The 20,936-nt window shown below is 39.2% G+C and overlaps 1 protein-coding gene across 1 annotated transcript; it reads right to left on the bottom strand.

Moving 5' to 3' along the window:
- Positions 1–5,459: 5,459 nt before the first annotated feature.
- On the bottom strand, positions 5,460–20,214 carry RNMT (RNA (guanine-7-) methyltransferase). The gene is made up of 10 exons (XM_010006880.1): positions 19,939–20,214; positions 17,534–17,666; positions 15,957–16,079; positions 14,583–14,698; positions 12,136–12,317; positions 11,381–11,545; positions 10,183–10,300; positions 9,338–9,439; positions 6,808–6,841; positions 5,460–5,926 (listed from the first exon to the last, which is right to left on the bottom strand). The coding sequence occupies exons 1-10, from the start codon at positions 20,170–20,172 to the stop codon at positions 5,889–5,891; spliced, it is 1,245 nt and encodes a 414-aa protein (XP_010005182.1). The 5' UTR covers positions 20,173–20,214; the 3' UTR covers positions 5,460–5,888.
- Positions 20,215–20,936: the final 722 nt, after the last annotated feature.

Raw genomic sequence — 20,936 nt, 5'->3', positions numbered from 1 at the left:
TGTTGAGAACCAGCTCTAATAACACGGAAAAAGGATTACAGCTTCCAAACAATGGCATTGAAGCACCACCAGAGAACCTGTACCTTATCAAAACCTAATTTATCAAGTTAGCTTTGCTCTGCCTTACATCTGTTCTGTAAGGAACCAGATTGCACAAGGCAGTGCACAGCCCAGTGACAATAACAGAGGGTATCTGGTGTGTCAGAGGGGTATGATGGGAGGGAGGTGAAGGGAAAGCCATCTCCCCAGCACTGCCACACCCACATAAAATGCTGCACACTGAAGCTGCAAAAGCCTGAACTCTACTCAAACAGTTTTTAGTTCAGTACAAAGCATCCAGTGTCATCAGCCCAAGGATTCAGATTTTAGATTTCTTTCCTTACATCTCAGCTGAGGTTCCTTGTTCCAAAAACACTGCAACAAGTGTCCCCACATCTTTGGGCACTTCAGTGACCTGATCCTTGGGCTTCACACTTCTGAAAAGTCAGGATGTTTATTTGCACGCACAGGTCACAACGCCGATGTCTGTTCCCTCGCTGCTCGGCAGGCAGAGGCTCCTGTTTGTAGCCTGCTGGGAACACCAGGGACTGAGGCTGCGAGACTGCTGGCAGTCCTGCTCCGTGTCAGACAAGCCAAAACACCTGTGACGTTCTGGGGGGGAAAGAAAGAATTTTAGGAGGAAAACCTCATGGTTTCATGAGAGGTAGAGTTGGAGAAAGGGTGGGGTTTTGAGGGTAAAAACAACTTTTGAGAGAAAACAGTGATGATGGGGTGGAACTGTCGTGAGTTGATACTGGGGGGCTACCGGCTGTCAGGTGCTTTTGTGAGTTCCCCCCCAGTGTGGAGGGGTTGTTGAATGAGACCGAGGGTCACACGTGGCGCTGCTGCGGGACCGTGTTTTAGAGTGATACTTTGATTCACCCCCACCGCGCTCACAAATCGCTACTGCGACCGATGTTTAGTACACAAATTAATCGGTTTATTAAGGGTTATTAATCAGGTCCGAGCGCCGCTTGGCTCCTTCCCCCTCGCTCTCCCCTGCGCGCCCCGCAGCCCGAGGCGCCGGGACAGGCAGGTGCCTGCGGGAACCTGCGCACCTGCGCACGGCTGCGCGTACAGGGCGCGGGCACATGGGCACGTCCCCCCAGTAGTGCCCACATGAGCCCCAAGTTAGGGTGGTGACAATTGTATGTCTTGTTGCCCATCCTTTCTGTCCCGTACCACATCTGTTGTTTTGGTTTCTGTTGTCCTTGACTAGCCAGTCTGGTTTAGTCCATTAGTTCAGAATAATCACCAGAGGCCTTCGCTGGCTTAAAAGGCATTTTGTTTAGACTTATGTGAGGAAGAAAAGAACAGTTTCCCACAGGAACGCTTCATTTTGTGGAGGATTTAGAATCATAGAACTATTCAGGTTGGAAAAGACCCTTGGGATCACCAAGTCCAACCATCATCCCTACTCTAAGAGTTCTCCTCTAAACCACATCCACCTACACCACATCCAAACGACCCTTAAACACATCCAGGCTAATTACCTGTGAAAAGAGACCAGCACCAGCCTCTCTACAATGACTTTTCAGGTAGTTGTAGAGACTGATGAGGTCTCCCCTCAGCCTCCTCTTCCTCAATCTAAACATTCCCAGCTCCTTCAAGCATTCTTCATAAGATTCTTTCTCTAGCCCCTTCACCAGCTTTGTTTCCCTCCTCTGTACTCGCTCCAGCACCTCGATATCTCTCTTGAATTGAGGTGCTGAAAACTGGACACAATACTCCAGGTGTGGCCTCACCAGTGGTGAGCACAGGGGGACAATCACCTCTGTACTTCTGCTGGTCACACTATTTCTAATACAAGCCAGGATGCAATTGGCTTTCTTGGCCACCTGGGCACACTGCTGGCTCATATTCAGCTGCTTGTCAATTAGAGCCCCCAGTTCCTTTTCTGCCAGACACTTTCCAGCCACACTCCTCCAAGCCTGTAGCATTTCATGGGGTTGTTGTGGCCCAACACTGAGCCCTGAGGAACACCACTTGTGACCAGTTACCAACTGGATTTTACTCCATTGAGCACTACTCTTTGGACTTGACCGTCCAGCCAGTGCTTGATCCAACAGATCGTGTGCTCATCCAGGTCATGAGCAGCCAGGTTTTTATGAGAGTTCTATGGGGAATGATGTCAAATGCTTTTTGGAGGGAAATTTGAGGAAAAAAAAATGAGGGAAATGATTATTTTTAAGGGAAAAATAAGCAGGGCTGGGCTTTGCAGCCACAGAAGCAGCAAATTTGGTTTGGAGAAAACAAAGAGGTTGGTTTTGCAAGGGGGGAAAAGGTGCTCTGCCAAGCACATTTGCTGTGGGGACTGGTTTTTTGGGGACAGATGCTGTGGCTCTGCAGATGTTTTAAATGTATTGCTACCCAGCTTAATGCTCCCTAAATTACCTTATTTTCAAAGTCTTTATAAACACAGTTTAGCAATTAGAAAACAGCACAGAATTACACTTTTAAATAATAAAAACAGTATTACAAGAGAGAGTGCTTTCTTAAGTAGATTATGACTCAAAAATACTTTTACTCAAAGAACTGAGATGATTATTACGTAAATGAAACTTCTGAAATGTTGTAACAGGAGTATGTGTAGGATTTGAAGCAAGTCCCATAAGACCCCATAAGGAGCAATTACCTATACTAAGAGCACTTGGGCAACTTCTTTGCCTCATAGCCTCAGCTGCAGGACACAGAAACAAAACACAGCACTGCTTCTTTTGGAAGTGAGAGGAGATGGGAGAAAAAACATTAGGACAAATTGCCACTGGCACCCAAGTACCTTTGTTTTGAACAAGTCTTCCATCCTTACCTCAGCAAAAGCCTATTTCATGCACACTGAATCCATCTTGAATAGAAAGGGCTAGTGTTTCACTTGACCCTTTATCAATACAAAATCATATGTAACATAGGAATATAGAATCATAGAATGGTTTGGGTTGGAAGGGACCTTAAAGATCATCTAGTTCCAACCCCCCTGCATGAGCAGGGACACCTCCCACTATACCAGGCTGCTCAAAGTCCCATCCAACCCAACCTTGAAAACTTCCAGAGATGGGGCATTCACAGCTTCTCTGGGCAACCTATCTCGCACCCTCACAGTGAAGATTTTCTTCCCAATGCCTAGTGTAAATCTACCCTCTTCCAATTTAAAGCCATACCCTCATCCTGTCCTTACATACCCTTGTAAAAAGTCCCTCCCCAGCTTTCCTGTAAGCCCTCTTCAGGTACTGGAAGGCCACTCTAAGGTCTCCTTGGAGCCTTCTGTTCTCCAGGCTGAACAGCCCCAACTCTCCCATCCTGTCTTGAAAGAAGTGCTCCAGCCCTCACATTACCTTCATAGGCCTCCTCCGGACTTGCTCCATCAGAACTGGACACAGTACCCCAGGTGAGATCTCATGAGAGCAGAGGAGATGAATCACCTCCCCCGAACTGCTGGTCATGATAAGCCAATTCATCAAGAAGTCATGCTTGACCAATGAGATAAATCTCTATAATGAAATAAATGATTGGCTTGTTAGATGAGGGAAGAGCAGTGGATATAATTGATTGAAAACTGGCTGAGCATCCAGTCCCAGAGTGATGATCAGTGGAAGTAAGCCTAGCTGTAGGCCACTAACTAGCAGTGTACTCCAGGGGTCAATTACTGGGCCAAATCATGTTCAAAATCCTGCAGCATCTCTCATGAGGAAAGGCTGAAAGAGATGGGGCTGTTTAGGCTGGAAGGGACAAGGCTCAGGGTGGCAATCTTACTGAAGTGTACAAACATCTGAACAGATGGTGTAAAGATGGTGCCAGACTCTTTTCAGTGGTACCCAGTGACAGGACCAGTGGTGACAAGCACAACCTGACACTCAGGGCATTCCCTCTGAACATCAGGAAACACTTTTGCACTGTGACGGTGACAGACTCTGCCCGGGGAGGCTGTAGATTCTGTCCTTTGAGACATTCACAATCCACCTGGACGTGGGCCTGGGCAGCCAGCTCTAAGTGACACTGCTTGAGCACAAGGTTTAGACCAGAAAACCTCAACCATTATGTGATTCTGTGAAATGTTGACATTTGCTTAAAAGAGGAAAGACACTTCACTGTATTTCCCCACTTTTTATTATTCTGACTTCTTCCAAAAATAGGTTAACAATGTACTTTCAAATGAAACTCAATACATGAAATTTAACAAAACTAGCTTTGACACACACAAAATGTCAATGAAACATTGCAGCACTTCTACAGTGTTGGCATTTTTCAGCCAGTTTCACGAGCACTAATTCTATCAGACAAGAGTCTTGTTTTCTTAATTTCAGCAGCAGAAGTGACTTCAATTCTACTGCTTTGGTGAAGCTTTAAGGTGTTCTTCTATACAATGAAAAAAATAATTAGGAGTTAAGAGGAAAGAGTATGACCTAACTACAGGGGGAAAGCAATGCAACTACAAACTCAAATAACTGGAACGCTTAACTCTCTAACAGGTATGTTCCTTCCTAGGCTTATTATAACTTTTCAAAATAGTCATGTACCATCAACATTTAAACTCTATGTAAACCTTACTAGCCAATGGCAGCTAACAGCTGCTGTTGACCCAAGAAGGACGAAGAAAAATCACGAAGTACTCACACCTTCACAGTAGTGGGTGGCACATAGAAAGCAGAGCAAACACCATGTTAGAAATCCCTAAGCCAGCTTTAAGAGATAGTTAAGAACTGATTTACCTATTGATATAATTAGGCTACATTCCCAAATAAATTATTTGGCTCTAATTTGGAGATTGCTATCTACATGTACTGGGGTGTGTACACACATAAACAGCCCGCCCTCCCAGAGTGAACTTCTATTATCCTCAAACACTAAACAGGCTCCTCTTTTAGATCATGGTCCAATACATGACAATGTACCTAATGCCTTAAGGACTGCAGTGAGGTCCCCATCACCACCAATAGCTCATCCTTCTGCTGAGCCTGTGTGAAATTTTATCAGTCAAGTAAGAAAACACATCCTAACATCTGTCTAATAAGTTTCAGGAGACATTAAAACTATCAAAAAGTCAAAGTCAGAATAGTCTTTAATATGATAGAAAACATTCAGTAACCTAAGTTCAGCAGCTGTTATTGATTACCGCATAGTCATACTTGGAAAAATGACATAAAGGTTTAAAACTTCAGAAGCTCAGTTCTTTCAGGGCAGTTTTGTACAGAACAAACTTGTTTAATCTTGAAAGCACCATCAAGTGACACTACATATCAGCAAGCACGAAAAACAAGAACATCATGGGACTTCCCCATGTAGACTACACTTTGAATACCACTAGGGTAGATTTACACTGCAGGCCTGAGCACAGCACAGAGGTGCTCCAGCTGACTCAGTTATTACTTGCCACTTAGCTCTGCATGCAATGTAGACATACCCGGTACGTCTGAACACATCTCATTAATAATCAACTGAGCTCTGCAGTACAATTTTTAGGCCCTCATTCTGCACTACCAACGTCAACAGTCATTTTTCCATCAACTTCAGAAAGTGCAGGGTCAGGCTTGTAATCACAAACATACTCTAACAAAACATTTGTTTGCAACATAAAGTTGTGTCAAGTTCAAAGATGAGTTTTGATAGCATGCAGACTGCTTACAAAGGCTTAAAAAGACTGGTTCAGAATCTGTCTTCTATATACACATACAAGTCCCTCTGTCACAGACAGGCAGTGTAATTCAGAACCATGAGCTTGCTCTAGTTTTTGGTAGTGTCCTGCACACTTCCGATAATTAAAAAATAAAAAAATAGTTGCCATAATGGATTTCTGACCATTCCAACTTGCACATGGACATGATCTCTTCTTGCTGCATCCACTGTGTGGAGTTTCACAGTTGCTTCTCAAATGCAAATACCAAGTAAATACCTAAAAAAGAAAATGGAGTATTTACAGTTTCACCTTCCTCCGTCACTCAGTTGAAGTTTTCAAAAGGTAAACAGGCTGATACTCTGCCCAAATAACTTGTTAGCAGGTTATTGAAAATTCTCAAAACTGCACTGGTTCCCCAATTAATAACTCTAGCATTCAATTCCAGCACATTTTTCACAACAGCGCTAAGAATGCACAGAAGCAAAACACTTTAAATATGTGGATATGGTTAATGCAACACTAACTTCAGTTAAAGATACTACTGAAATGTGAATGTAATTAATAAACTAGTAGTATGCTACATATAATTAACATCCACTGGTGCATAAAAATTCATATGCAACTAAGTTTAAAACTCCTTCATAAACACAGTAATGGACAATGAGGTATGAAATTATCAACTTCATTTATTTTTTTAATTAAAATGTGAATAAACTCATGGATTAATTTTTTTCTCTTTTAAAATATCACAGGCAAAGAAGTAGTATTTACAAACTCTAGATGGCATTTTCTTAACTCCAAAAGGATGATTCTAGAAATGCATACTCATACAGTCCATACTAGCACCCTTGGGAAATAATCAATGCCAGCTACGTCAGAAATTCTTATGCTTTGTACCAGACAGACAACCAGTTTCTTGAGACCATAACTCTAATTAAACATTTATGGATTTCTACCTGAACTCAGTTTTTGTTTTCATGGATGAGATGCCAGAGCTACATTCAAGACAAGCCTCAGGAATAGAGAAGTGAAGTTCCACGTAAGAAGAAAGCTGTGCTTATACCCTAATTATCAGAAGCTCTGTACTCCAAATCTCTCTGAAAAAAAGTGACTTGGAAATACAGGTTTCACTGAACATTCAGAGGTACAATACTTACTTGTTGCTTCCCATTCAGATTTACTCAAGGTTCCCTAGAAGGGAGACAAAAAAACAAAACCAAAAACAGTTTAAACAATGCAACACCGCTTTAACTCAGTATTATCGATCTTTCACAGACCAACTTCTAACCACCCACACTGGCTGGCTATTTAAGGACCAGAAGAGCATTACTGTAGATTACAGAGACTTGTAACTCCACTAACCAGGACAGTTGGGAATTGGAACACCCCAGATAATGGAACACACCTGAATTACACAGGTATAGGAGCACAGGCCAACAGCCTGTTGCGCTGGATGCCTCTGCAATGGAGAGCAGGCTAGTTCCATTACCATCAGTGTCCACTGCATGTTTGTGTGACCTGATCTGGCTCAAGCTGCTCAGCCTGAGATGCCCAACACTTGTGCATGAGTCAAGAAGAGGCCCTGTATCACAGTGCTGCCAGCTTCACCAGGAATACTGCCTGTCTCCAGCTAACACTTCCCTGCAGCCCTGAAAAAAACTCCATTTGCAAAAGAATCTCAAACCAGCTCACACTGTGAAAAAACAGCCTGCCTTGTAGCCTATAAACCTACTCCTAGCTCAGCCTTTCAGATAAAAGCATGGCAAGTGCACAAGTAATACAGTGCTGCTATTAAGAAGCATGAGGTAACAAAAGCTGGTTTTCTGCTCTGCCCACTGCATCCCCATCCAGTGAGTCCTCACTGGGGGCATAATTTATCCCATATGCTATCCACTGACCAGTCCTGACCAAAAGTTTCATCTTTTAAAACTCTAGTGGAAAAAAAAAGCTTGTTCAAGCAAATTTCCTCTTTGTCAGGTAACACAGCACCTAGCAAAAAGAGGGCTTTGATCTGACTTGACCATTCTCATTTGCATATTTCTTAAAAGAAGCATTTGCTTTTCAAAATTTTTAGATTTCAAACACAGATCAGGTTTCTTTCCCCTCTTGATGCAGAATTTCTATATATACAGTAAAAGAACTACTTCTTTAAGAATTCAGATCATGAAGAGTATATAAACCCATGGTTAAAAGAAAAACCCCAGTGGAAAAACTTCAAGCTGATCAGCCTCATGATGTACCTGTGACAATGAAATAGGATGCCATCTATCAGTAACTGCATATGATTTCACTAAAACTACAATTTTTACTCAAACTAGTCTCTAATTTTGGTTCTCTCTGTTAAAGAAAGTTCAACATCTGAAGCAGACCTAAAGCTCAGACTGAAACAGCCAACATTGTTTATCAGGAGCTATTCAGCACAAGTTAAACCAAGCCTTTGCAAGGTTTCCATCCTGCCTGATTGCTCAAATGCAGACAGAAGCAAGCACACAGCTATATGCTACTAGCCTGAATAACTAGCTTAGCTACAGATCAAATAGACAGGCAATAGCCAAATGGCAGCAATTCCTTGCAAAAAGTGTCAGCAGACATTGCCTGTCCTCCTGCTGGCTTCCCAGGAACAGGCAGCCGTGTGGGCTCCTGTCCATCATCCACCCAACTCTAAGACCAATATGAAAGAACAAAAGTTTGGGAGGGGAGCAGCTGCACACAATTCAACATTGTCAGGTACTCCTAGGACAATGGAAGCAAGAAAAACCCTTTATAAAAACATGAGGAAGACAGCCTGCCAAGGAAGGCAGCAAGTGTACTAGAAGATTGGAGGAGAAGCAAAAAAACCCCACCACATTTAAAAACTTAACAAAAGAAAGTTTCTCTCCATTCCAGAATTTGAACAGAATGTCATATTTAATAAAATTAAGGACAGAAATATAGGGATTTCGTTTAATCACTTAGGACTAGTCTAATTGTAGGAGCTCTGTTAAAAAATTAAATTAAGGCAAAGCAGATTTTTAAAAATAGCATTTACAGAATTTCAGTAACACTGGCTAAGAGAGCTGGATTGTCATCACCCATAAGGACAACAGAAAAACAATGTTTAACATTTCAAATACATACAGTATTATGAAGAAAGTTTTCAGCTCTCATGTAAGAGGGTTAAAAGAAGAAAACTAAAGCTTTCAATTGATAGTATGAAAATCCAGAAACATAAGGCAATTCTTCAAATTAAGAAGAGTTATTTATGTTAGAACAGCTGCCAAGGAAGTTGGCAAAATATAATTTTCTTTTGCATTTTTGCAAATTTCTTAATGGCTATCAAATTAAGTGAATTTGATGCTTTGAGTATAGGGCGTAGATTAGATTAACTCCTAAGCACCTGCAGCTCTACAATTTTTCACACGCAGAGAGACATTCATTACTGGAACAGGCTGCCCTGTTGTGGATGCCCCCTCCCTGGAAGTGTTCAAGGCCAGGTTGGATGGGTCTCTGAGCAACGTGATCTATTAGGAGGTGTCCCTGCCCATGCAGGGGGGCTGGAACTAGATGATCTTTAAGGTCTCTGCCAACACTAGTCTAGGATTCACACCAGTTTCTTTGTAGTTGAAATTAAGAGGGCACCACTTATCTGAAAGATCTCGACCTCAACTTCAGACTCCATTTGCTCTAGTGAAGTGAGAAGGAACTTACCAACGGTAACTTTGCCTTGCCATCTTTGACAAACTCTTTTGCATGCTCATAATCAGCAGGTTTATCAGAAACAAGCCGGGAATCACCAAATGTAGAATATGGCTGGAGAACATAGAAAAAAAAAAAGTTAAAATATTAACTGCACAGTAAGATACATTAATCACATTAGTCAAGTGTTTGTCACAACAAAGCCCAGTTTTAAGAGGATCTTACATTTAGATCTCTTGTTTATAACACCTACAAGATCAGTCTGATATTCCCTACTTCCCATAAAATCCAACACCCAGAATGTATAAACTAGCTTTTATCCTTATGTCTCCAAAACGGGGGAAAGAATAACTATAAAAATTATTCTTGGTGTACAACTATTACCTAGATATACTGTCTTTTAGAACAGCATCTGAACAAACCAGCATCTCTTAAGTAGAAGTACTAAGAAATGAGCAAGTGTAAGATTTCAAGCAGAATGCTTAAAATGCTATAATAACTCACAGGAACTCTAACAGAGGTATACAATTCATTATTCAAAACTAATATATACTGATTAAGGATCCCAGCTACTGCATAATGGTCTGTACTGGACAATGCAATCTTCAATTTTAAATGGCCACTAATTTAAGACAACTCTCACTTTTCTAAGAACAAGTGAATATGTCATACTGTCAGTGTGGGCCCCCACAAAGCACCATCCCTTTCAGAGTCAACAAGGACAGTCAAGTCCACTTGCTGCCCACATAGCCTTTAATTAATTGCATAATGTTCACAACAGAAATTTCAACTATTGCACTAGTAATTAACAAGATGTAAAATGTTATTTAAATGAAACAAGTTAACTCCGTATTTACCTCCAAGGCCTGCATTCTCTTTAGCAGCATTTTATGCTCCTCGTTCTTGATTTTTTCTTCATAGAATTCCCGAAATGTCATTTTATACACTAGTTTCATACCATGCTTCTTTGCCATTCTGTAAAAAGAATAAGGTTAATTAGGGAAGCGGCAAAATTAAGGTAATTTATTTTTTCAAAGGAACTATTTTAGGCAACAGCGACATAGTATTCTCTAGGATTACACCCTTTCCAGAATAATTTCTTTTTTTTTTTTTAAAGACAGTTAGATGAAAAAATGCACTACCACCACAAACTACTTTTTTGAATTAGGACAACAAAACTCCATGCAGAGGTCATTACAAACATTTCAATAGAAAAATGTCTCTTCTCCTAAGACACAGAAGCTTCATATGAACTTCCAGGTATTCACTATTATGGATATAGAGAACCTCTTTCTGCTAGATTTAGCGCCTTACAGTGTAGACATTGTGGTCATACAACGCTGAAGTTACACGTCAGTGGCAGATGTTGGTAATTTTCAGAGAGAACTACAAATTAAGTATGTGAAAATTTACAGCTTTGAAGGGAAAGTTTAATATTGGTTAAAAATCAAGCTGAGCTTGAATAGCAGGGAAAAAACCCAACATGGAAAACATTAGTCTACTTCAGGAGACAGGCTGGGAAAGAAAAATCTGAATTCACACAGAGGTAACAGCAAAATGTATGCTCACAGATGAAGATTCAGTGGAAGTAAAAAAAAGTTCTAGGAAAAATCCTAGAGCATCCAAAGAAAGTTGGAGAAGACAAGAAAGAGACACTATGATAAAGAGGATACACAAGAGAGCTTACTGGAGAATTGAGGAAAGGTAGAATTAGCCCCCCCAAAAAGTTAAGATAAAAAAAGAAGAAAAAGTTGACATCAGTAAAGGTTTGCTCACACATTCAACATATCAGATAGACATTCTTGTGTGAGACCTATTTTAAATCTCGACAGCTTCTGGCCAAAGCACCTTCAACTGAGTGCAATGGACAGATTAGTTGTGGATAGAAATGTCAGAAATGTCTTTAGATGGAGCAACACAAAAAATGAAGAACTGAAAAATATAATAAGAAAGCAAAAATATAATATTCTGTATTATGAAATGACAAATAAACTAAACAAATGCTTATTATGTTTCACAGATTTCACTGTATAATGAATTAAAAAATGAACTTACTCTTCCAGTAATGGAAAGTAAACCAAAAACTCAGGGACATCAACCACTTCTTCCAAGTGGAAATCATACTTGCAGCCAAACAAGGGATATTCTCCTTTCTTTTCAAATTTTACACTGTACACCTCATTCCCAAATGAGTTTGTTTCAGAAGCTTCAAGTCGCTTTCTATAAAATGAAATATAAACAATATTAATTGACCAGTTTTTAATTTAACAGGCCGAGAGAACTACTGAAACACTGAAAGTGTTTCTCCCAGTACTCCAGCATCCAGTGATCCCTGTGGTTTCCCACCTCCCTTAACTAGTAAAGCAATGAAACAATGAACTGAAGCAGCACACTAGGTTTTAGGAGTTTATCTTTCCTATACAATACAAGAGGGACTAAACAGACCTAGAAAATTGACCTTTATTCCAGACACAGTCTACATGGACAAGTCAGGCTTCTTGGAAAAACCACAGCAAAACCCTGCCAGTTATTCCCCAGGCTGTGGCTATTTTGCCACTATCTGAGTTGCAACAGGAGTCTTTATGTATGAAGATTTATACCCTATACCAGAGGAGCCACAGGTGCAAGGGATATTAGTACAGATTTACTTGTTTGAATCAAGTTTCATGAGTGAGATTTTCCTGACTAGAATCCAAAATCATTGCAAGAAACTTGCTTTTGATTGCATAAACACATCATAGCACTGTATGAACGACCATCACTTATCACTTAACACTTCTGAAAGACTAATAGAATACAGGAGTACTTACACAAGTTCAAAGCTGTTTGGAGTTGTGCCAATGAAATATCCTCCAGGAGAGAGGTTCCCACAAGCATTTTTAAGCATCATGTCAGCCTGCTCATATGTCTCAAATGAGTAATGGTAAACAAACTGACAGCTGCAAATGTCAAAGCGCATATCCGGATCATTGTATTTGGAAGACAAGAGATCCTAAAATAGATTGAAAAGAAGTTTGTAACAAAAGTTACAGAAACAACCATTACTCACTTAAATCTTCCAACAAATAAACTACTCCCATAATTCTTTCAAGTTTCTCCTTTCAGCCTCCGTTCTCTCAGAAGTTCAACAAGAACAAGATGAAAAAGGTGAGAGTAAGTTCTCTGCTACACAGAAAACCATACATAACATTTAGGAACAACAAGAATACACATACACATTTCAAAGTTATCGTGTCCTCAAATTTTTTTGTGTTGTTACATAACACCACTACATTTGAATGGCCGAAACCCAAAGTTAGTTACCAGAGACACTTTACTGCTGAGGGTTTACAACTGGCCACCATTTAGCTGGAAACAATTATTATAATAAAATTAATTTTCAGTTGACTAAGTCTCTGTAATGAGAACTGACCCAGTGAACATATAGTTTAGAGGAGATGGGGTTGTATTAAATATGGCAATTTGCCTGCCCATCAAGTTGTATTTGTCTTTATTGTCTGCATACATGTGTACTAACGTACTCCTCCCCACTCCAGACCAAGTAAACAATAACTCTGAAGGACATGGAGCCCTTGAAATTCATCAGATTACAGCTTGCCACAGTCTGACCCTGTACTCCTCAGTTCTCTAACTCTTATTGATCAAGCCCCTTCTGTTAGCGGTTGGAAGTGACCTCAAAAGTCTATATAGTCCAATCCCCCTGCCAGAGCAGGATCATCTAGAGTAGGTCACACAGGAATGCACCCAGGTGGGTTTTGAATGTCTTCAGAGGAGACTCCACAGCCTCCCTGGACAGCCAGTTCCAGTGCTCTGTCACCCTCACAGTGAAAAAGGTTTTCCTCATGTTTACAGGGATCCTCCTATGCTCCATCTTGTACCTCTTGCCCCTTGTCCTATCACTGGACATCACTGAGAAGAGCCTGGCTCCATTGTCCTGACACTTGCCCTTTATATATTTGTAATAATTAATGAGGTCACCCCTCAGTCTCCTCCTAGCTAAAGAGACCCAGCTCCCTCAGCATTTCCTCATATTACACAATACTAGTAGCCACCATAAATAACACAGAAGCTAAGTTCTCCTCAAGACATATGATATGCATTCTGTACTTAAAATATTTCATACTTAACAATTCTCCCAGACTTCCCATCTGCCCACTTACTCCCACCTCTACCAGTTCATACCACATGCCATCAACGTTCTGTATGTGGCAAGACAAAAACGGACACATACCCATAGAAATTTTATCTGTTCACTTACTCCCCCCTCCACATTTTGAGAGAGATACAGGCAACTGAGAAATAGAGGTGGGCAGAACTGGACAAGCTGTGAGGAGACTTTGCATTGTATACAACATAGATGATAGAGACACAAAGTCAGGGAGGTAAAATTGCGTGCGTGGACAGAAGAGAGCATGCAACAGAAAACACGTGCATGTAAGACTGAACTGTTAACAGCAACATGAAAATATCCCTGGCAAAGAAGGCTCTCTCCTGTCTATCCTAACTGTAATTTTAAGAGAAGAGAGGTGACGTGGAGCCTGCAACAGACTGTATTCCTCAGAAGGAGACGCAACCAAGAATTCAAGCCAACAACCATTCTTGCAAGGCTAGGAAGAATGGTTTCAGCCTTTCTACAGATATGCTGGAAGCAGCTCTGTCCCTTAGCCTGTTTCAGAAGGACACTCTCAGCCTGCATTTCTGGGAAGCAAAAGCAGTGCTAGTGATAAGATGGTATCCCCTAAGTCTCAGCAATGTCTTCAATATCTCCTCCAGACAGTCTCAGAAATCTGTTCTATCACACAAGTTTTTAAGATATGCATTATAGTCATCAAAATGCTGCCACAGAAAAAAAAATACTGGGATAAGAAGAATGTACAAGTTAAAACAGAAAATTTCCCTTATTCATTCCAGCATAAAAACCACTTTCACCAAGATAAGTTTCCAACATCCCATTCTTGCTCCCAGAAGTCCAGAAAGAAGTTGTCATTACCATCCCCTTGTTAAGTGAAAGAAACTAAAAGCACATTTATTATCTGAAAAAGACATTTAGTCGTCAGACATTCAAAATGTTACACTGTAAAAAAGTAATAAAAGTCATGTAACTACATCTCAGTAACTTGCATGGTTGATTCTTCTGATAGTACAACAAATTTTAAAAATATACATCCTAAAAATTACACCACTACCATCACTTCCTATATTTGATTAGCACAAGAATGTTAAATCTCAAAAATATTATAAAGCATAGGAACTGTACCTTGGTGCTATCTGCTTGTATAAATTCTGCATCAAAAATATGTTCGTTATAACGGCATCGGGCTTTCATGTCTTCATATCGCTGCTTGCACTGCTGCACAGAAATATCAGCAATATCTACACAGAGAGAGATTATTTTTTTTTTATTTTAAAAAGTGTGTAAACTGCTCCCCAGACAAGAAAACTGCAATGATTACTGGAACATAGCAAATCCATTACAGCAAGGATAAAAGCTGATCTTCAGTCACATGTTGCTGGGAACAAACACTTATTTCCAATTTCTAGCAAAGGAATTTAATTAGCAGGAGGTGTTTGGAACTGTAGCTCTGTCATTTTCTGGCTCTACTTCAGACAAAAGCTGTAATCTGAAGATCTGAGAAAGCCTTCAAAATTTCAAGTGATGGATACTAGGTGATCAATACTAAGTGCTGTTAGAATTAAGTTTTCAGTATGCATTAGCTAACCAGTTTAGCTCCCAGAGTTTCTCCCTGTTTCCCAACTGGGTACTTAAAGTTTTCCATCTTCTTACAAACATACAAGATGTTGAAATGCAAGTATTTGTAATATAAACTGATATATTGCACCATGGGAATTTTTTAATTTTGTTTTTAAGGCTGTCTCTCTGGCATTGAGTCTCACTAAATAGTATTAACAATATGCAATAAATTTATATAAGAACTTCGTAAGCAAATTCATTAATTGTATTTGAAAACTGCAAACTAAAGAAGAAAGGCAAGACAGAACCATAAAATGTCAAATACCCAGAGTAACTCCCAATAAAGCAATTTAATTAAATTTTAGTATCTGTTAAACCTGAAGTTAAGTAGTACTTCCTCTGATTACCCTTGGCACGTTTTAGGTAGAAGAAAGATATTATCACCTTACTGACATCTAAGCAAACTATTAAAGTGAAAATTAGTTAATCAGCTTTCAGTACTTCCAATTCCTGAGTCTGAAAACTTTTGTTTGATGTTAATATCCAAGACCATTTCTGTCAAACCACCATGGCATTTAACTTTAAATTAAACTCTTAGGTACATATTTTTAAAAGAGATGAGATAAAACAAAAAATGTCAGTCTTCCACCCAGTGTTACACTTGGCCTAAAACAATCTGTGGTAAGTGTATTTCTTTACTGATAGTAGTTTTTGTGTAAGAGTTGAATGGAAAGCTCATTACACAAAGTTCTTATATTTATGCCGGCAATCAAGCTGGTGTCTTCAGGTTAAAAAACAAAAGAAGACTTTTTGACAAAAGTTGTATCATTATATTCTTGGGCTTGCTAGAAAAGGAAATAGTAAAATACTGGAGATGTGCTTGGTTTTCTGCATAAAACAGTGGTGTCCTTCCCCTGGAAAGTTACTCTGTATTCTTACCAGTACAGACAAGTTTCTTAATTCTTCCTTTTTTCCATTTCAGTAAGTCTCCACCTTTGCCACATCCTAGATCTAAAACAGTTATGTCGCTCTTTTTCCGTCGTACCCGGTCTATAAATTCACCTAGAAAACATGAAAAGGGAGAACGCATTTAGAGATCTACATAATTCACTTGTGTTGTACAGAGATCCTTGAAGGACCAAAACTATTTGAGAATTTTAAAACGTCTCAGAACTTACTTTACCTTTAAGTCTTCTTAACATTACAGCCTTAAATCTCTTTCTTGAGTAAACACTAATGATGAAAGGAACCAAAAACTAGTAAAACTATGGAGATAATGAATATTTTCTGTGCTTAATGCATTTTGCATGTAACGTGACTGGAGCTCTGAACTGTTTCCCTGGCAGACAAAGGCAAAACTGCACACGGCTAAACAATCACCCTGTTCGTAAGTGGGGAAATAGGGTTCCTTTTCATTACCATTATAATGAAGGCAGATGTTATTTGAAAGTATGGGAAAGTCTTTTGCAAAAGAGTAAAAGCCAATTAAACGCATCAGCAACAACTTTCCCTTGTGGTGACATTATAAATGTGCATAATGTTCTTCACTCAGTTTCTCCTCGGCCTCCAGTAACACTAGCTGCTTGTTTGCTGTCTTTTTACCCTACATGTACCAATTTCATTTTCTCTTCATCTCCACTCTGTCCAGATTATCTCTGCTCTGACTGATGTTGACATACTATGCAAAAACATACCAGCATGCTAGCAACATTTCTTCACAGTAAGAGACCTGAAATGTGTTTGGATACAACTGCTATAATGCCACACTGCTGAAATTTATAACTGAAAGGTTTCAACACAGGCTCCAGGAACAGCTATATAAACAGAAACTTTGCTTCTAAATGGTCTGACAAAACACAAAAAGCAGCATGTTAAGACAAATAGTGCCAACACCTCCTGGCATAGGTCGCTCTTCGTTAACCTGTGACACTGTGCTGATAATTATTTTCTTTGTTTGTGGGTATCTGATAGTTTAATTTCCTCACTTCGAGATTAGTATGTGGGATAGCAGACTTGGCATTTTATAAAAAATGATGTATTCCTGAAGAACTACATCCTCTAGTTTTGTATCTTTTAAAACCATTGACTATGTGTAAAACAGAAAATATTTGTGTGTTCCCATTTCCTACAGAACTGCTTAATCTAGAGCTGAGGATAGACTGCTTTGGGAAAATGGTTATGGAATAACTGGAGATAGATTTACATAATGAGAACAGCCCAATCTAACAAGCACAGATAGATTCTTTTTTATCTAAAGCTGTACCTTTCTCTTAAATGTCATGAAGAATGGTTTCCAGTATGAACTTTTTTTCAGGTGAGATTATCTTTAAAACTTTAGCATACATTCAACACTCCAACAATGTAAAACACCAATATGAAGATTCATATAAAAATATAATTTATTGCACTTGAAAAATCTACATATTAAGACAAAGTGCCATTATCAACATCAGATAGCAGAAAAACCATTATGATACAATTTATTAAACTCTACATATTCAGTGGAGGAACCTTACCAATGAGGACACTCTTTGTCCAATTATTAAAGTTTCGGAGGTAGAATATGCGAGACTGGCTACGTTTTTCCAAACCAACTTCTTGAAGTTCATTATAATGTGCAGCGACCGCTTGCCCATGGCCTTGCACACGCTGTAGAAACAAGGGAAAGAATAAACCCAAGCAGTGGATTCATTTTATTACATTTTCATTTAATCAAAAAAACCTGTTCAAATTAAGGATAAATGAAGTAAAAAGTTATACTATGAAGACCACTACTATTACATATATAAAAACTATTACATATATTTCCCATTTCTGATGCCTGCACTTAATTATTACAGAGACAACTCCCTTAAAAATTTAATCCCCTTTTCAGCTGGTCCCAGTAATTTCTGATGGATGATGCCTAGCACCTTTCATTCACAGAAATACTTAACTTTCAGTTCTCTAATGCTCTGATGACTCTCAAAGAGTCTGTTTAATTCCCCTTAAGCCTGGAACTGAAGAAGAGGATATTCCTTCTTAAAGAGTATTCTTTCAGCTTTAAGCTTCTCCAAACACCCTGATACAGAAACTCAGTTTTTACATCTAACAGGAGTGTATAAGCTGCAAATTTAGGCAAAATGCCAACTAGCTGGTGCTGCATAAAGCCCTAAGCAGGTGATCACACTATCAGAGCTTCAAACAGACCACGGTAAAGGAAAGAGAGTAATGACTTGACAACCAGATCCCATTTAATGCTTAACAGTAAGCTGTAAAAATGTCTCTGTTTCAACCTTAACTGTAAGTAGTTCAATAGATTTCCATCCCATGTGACACAGAGAAGCAGCCTATATGGAAGTATTATGGTCCTAACATTTCTTCACCTTGAAAATAATCTTCAATTATGCACATAAAATTAAAATAAATTATAAATAAAATACAAAGTAACAGAACACAGAGAACCAACTTCTGTGACGCACAGAAATGTTTGAAACAACAGTACAAACTAGAATGAAGGATCCTCAGTTAAAATCCACAAGCATGCTACAAAGCCTCAACCAGTAGGAGTTCACACAGCAATTAAAAGCATTCCCAAAAACTGACTACAAAAGTCAACATTCCACTATCTTATTATTCAAATAGCAGTTCCTTAAGGGAAAAGAAGGTTAGATTGACTTTCATATAATATACGAATTCTTCAGTGTTTCATAAAATTTTGGTATTCTTCAGAATGAACACAGACATAATTGTCTGGAATTGCTATGACCCCATCATTTGTTTAGTACCATGCTCAGCTGACTGATACTAACAAATATTTTGACCATCTTGTTTTTTTGGGTAAGCACAGATGGCTCCCTGAATGGCCCTGAAGGTGACAGAAGCTAAAACAGCTGACTTTGACAAGCTCAGGGACATACTCATACCATCCATTAACGCATTTCAGCTGCTACAAGCACAGTTGCAAAGAGCCATTAGCAAAAACATCTAGACAATGGCAGATGCATTCAGTGCAATAACCTCTCTACACCCTTAAGCTACATAAAACCAATGTATTTCTTGTCCATCTAAACCTTTACCCTAGAACCACCTAATTAAAAAGACAAAAGGGTAAATAATGTTTCTACCACAACAAGGAGTCCTCTTTATTTTAGTAGATTGTTTAGTCATAAATTAACATACTGGAAAAATTCTGAACAGAGAAGCAAAACATTAGGTCAAAGATTTTAAAACTATACTTAAATATCAAAAAATGTCAAAAATAGACTGGATATTCCAGCATGAGTTTCTACATGCTCATATATAATAAAGGACAGCATAATATATAACATTACCCTTTTCACCCTCACAGTTAAAAGAACCAATATTTTCTGCTACTCTTCCAGTCTTGGGGGGGAAAAAAAGAAGGTAAAAAAGCATCTGTAAACCTTTCAGTACCTCACTTTGCTAATGAATCATACTTAAATTATTTCACAGAGCATGCATTTTGGAGCATTTTCTAACATCCACAAAACCTTACTGAGGAAACCAAAGGACAAAATTGTCTTATGGAAGATATCCCATGCTCAGACAACCATACGAACACACCGGATAACAATGAACAGAACATCAAACAGAGACACGACTCAGAATAATGGCAGCAAATCCTGCACTGCACTACCAGATTGCTACCACACAGGCAATGGAACAACAATCTTAGACCCAGACTAAGAATGTGCTGAGATCAGTTTTCTTCAACACTAGAATTAGTAGCCCTCTTTCTCTTCTGCTAAGCCCAACGTAACTTCTCCATCTGTTATTTTGCTAGGAACCTACCAACAAACTTTACCATCAGGTGTCTTGTGCTGGTTCATACGCATTTAGCATAAATCTTTTCAACCTTTTGCTGAGCTGAGGCTTCAAAACAAGTACTTGAACAATGCTCAAAGTAAATGATACTTACTACTTTCTGAGGAGGTTCATCTTCAGGATCTAAACTCTTTCTTTTTCCTCTGCTGTCCCGATCACCACTATCAACTTCCTTTTCATTTTCAGTGGAGTGCACTGTACCTGAGGTTGAACTGTCACCTTTGCCACCAATGCCTGAATCTGCCTCTAAAGTAGGAGGTGTTTTTTCCACTTCTTCATCCAAACTCTTCTCTACTTCCTGTTCTTCTGTCTTGGTTAAATCAGCCATTTTTCACAGGTTAGTCTCCTTGTCCGTTGATCAGAATGGACACCTATAGAGCAGAAAAAAATCCCACCAACTGCATTTAGTGCTGAATTTCACTAACTCGTGGTTATAGTCATAACTTTCAATCATCACACTGGCATTATAAAAAAAAGCAACATGCCTTGCCAGAGAGAACATACAGATTTCAAATTTGACTAGTTATTTAATAAAGACAGCACAATAAAACGTGGAATTTCAAAGTATTCTATATATTATAGTGTACTCTATAGTACACTAGAATTAAGATCAAGTTAAGATAAATCTTTACTCTTGATGTTCGAGTCCTTCTTAGCCATGTTCATTGATCCCATGGCAAAGCACTACTGGTTTTGAGCCTGTAACCTCCCTTTTCCCCTCCCCATAGAAAGCAAACTAGCAGTCCATTTATATTTACAAACGCAAGCTGACAAGAGTCATTATCTAATCTCATATGTTTTCAAATGGATGCCCTCAGACAAAAAAAACCAAACAACCAAGGCATTTCTTAGGAGTAAATTTTCACATTAGTTGAGGATTTTCAATATTGCCAAGAATATCCACTATGCCTCAAGCTTCACTCATAGTAGGACTCTTCAGCTGCAAGGACCTTTCTGTATTTCCACTTCACAAACACCTACCCATTCTGCAGGACAGAAAATCACCGCTATAAAAGCTCATTTAGCCTCCAGCACACCCCAGCCTGCTCCACACCATCATAGAATCATAGAATCTTAGGGGTTGGAAGGGAC

This window comes from Chaetura pelagica, unplaced genomic scaffold (assembly GCF_000747805.2).
Source record: "Chaetura pelagica isolate M959 unplaced genomic scaffold, ChaPel_1.0 scaffold109, whole genome shotgun sequence".
NCBI classification, from domain to species: Eukaryota; Metazoa; Chordata; class Aves; order Apodiformes; family Apodidae; genus Chaetura; species Chaetura pelagica.
The sequence above is the reverse complement of the archived record's forward strand: the minus strand, read 5'-3'. Positions and strand labels throughout refer to the sequence as shown.

Coding starts and splice junctions, on each gene's coding strand:
- RNMT (XM_010006880.1), bottom strand. CDS start 20,172: ATGGCTGATTTAACCAAGACAGAAGAACAGGAAGTAGAGAAGAGTTTG. Junction 6,842..9,337: donor GCAAGGCAAAGTTACCGTTG/GTAAGTTCCTTC, acceptor TCTCCCTTCTAG/GGAACCTTGAGTAAATCTGA. Junction 5,927..6,807: donor ATCTGAATGGGAAGCAACAA/GTAAGTATTGTA, acceptor TTTCTTTTTTAG/GTATTTACTTGGTATTTGCA.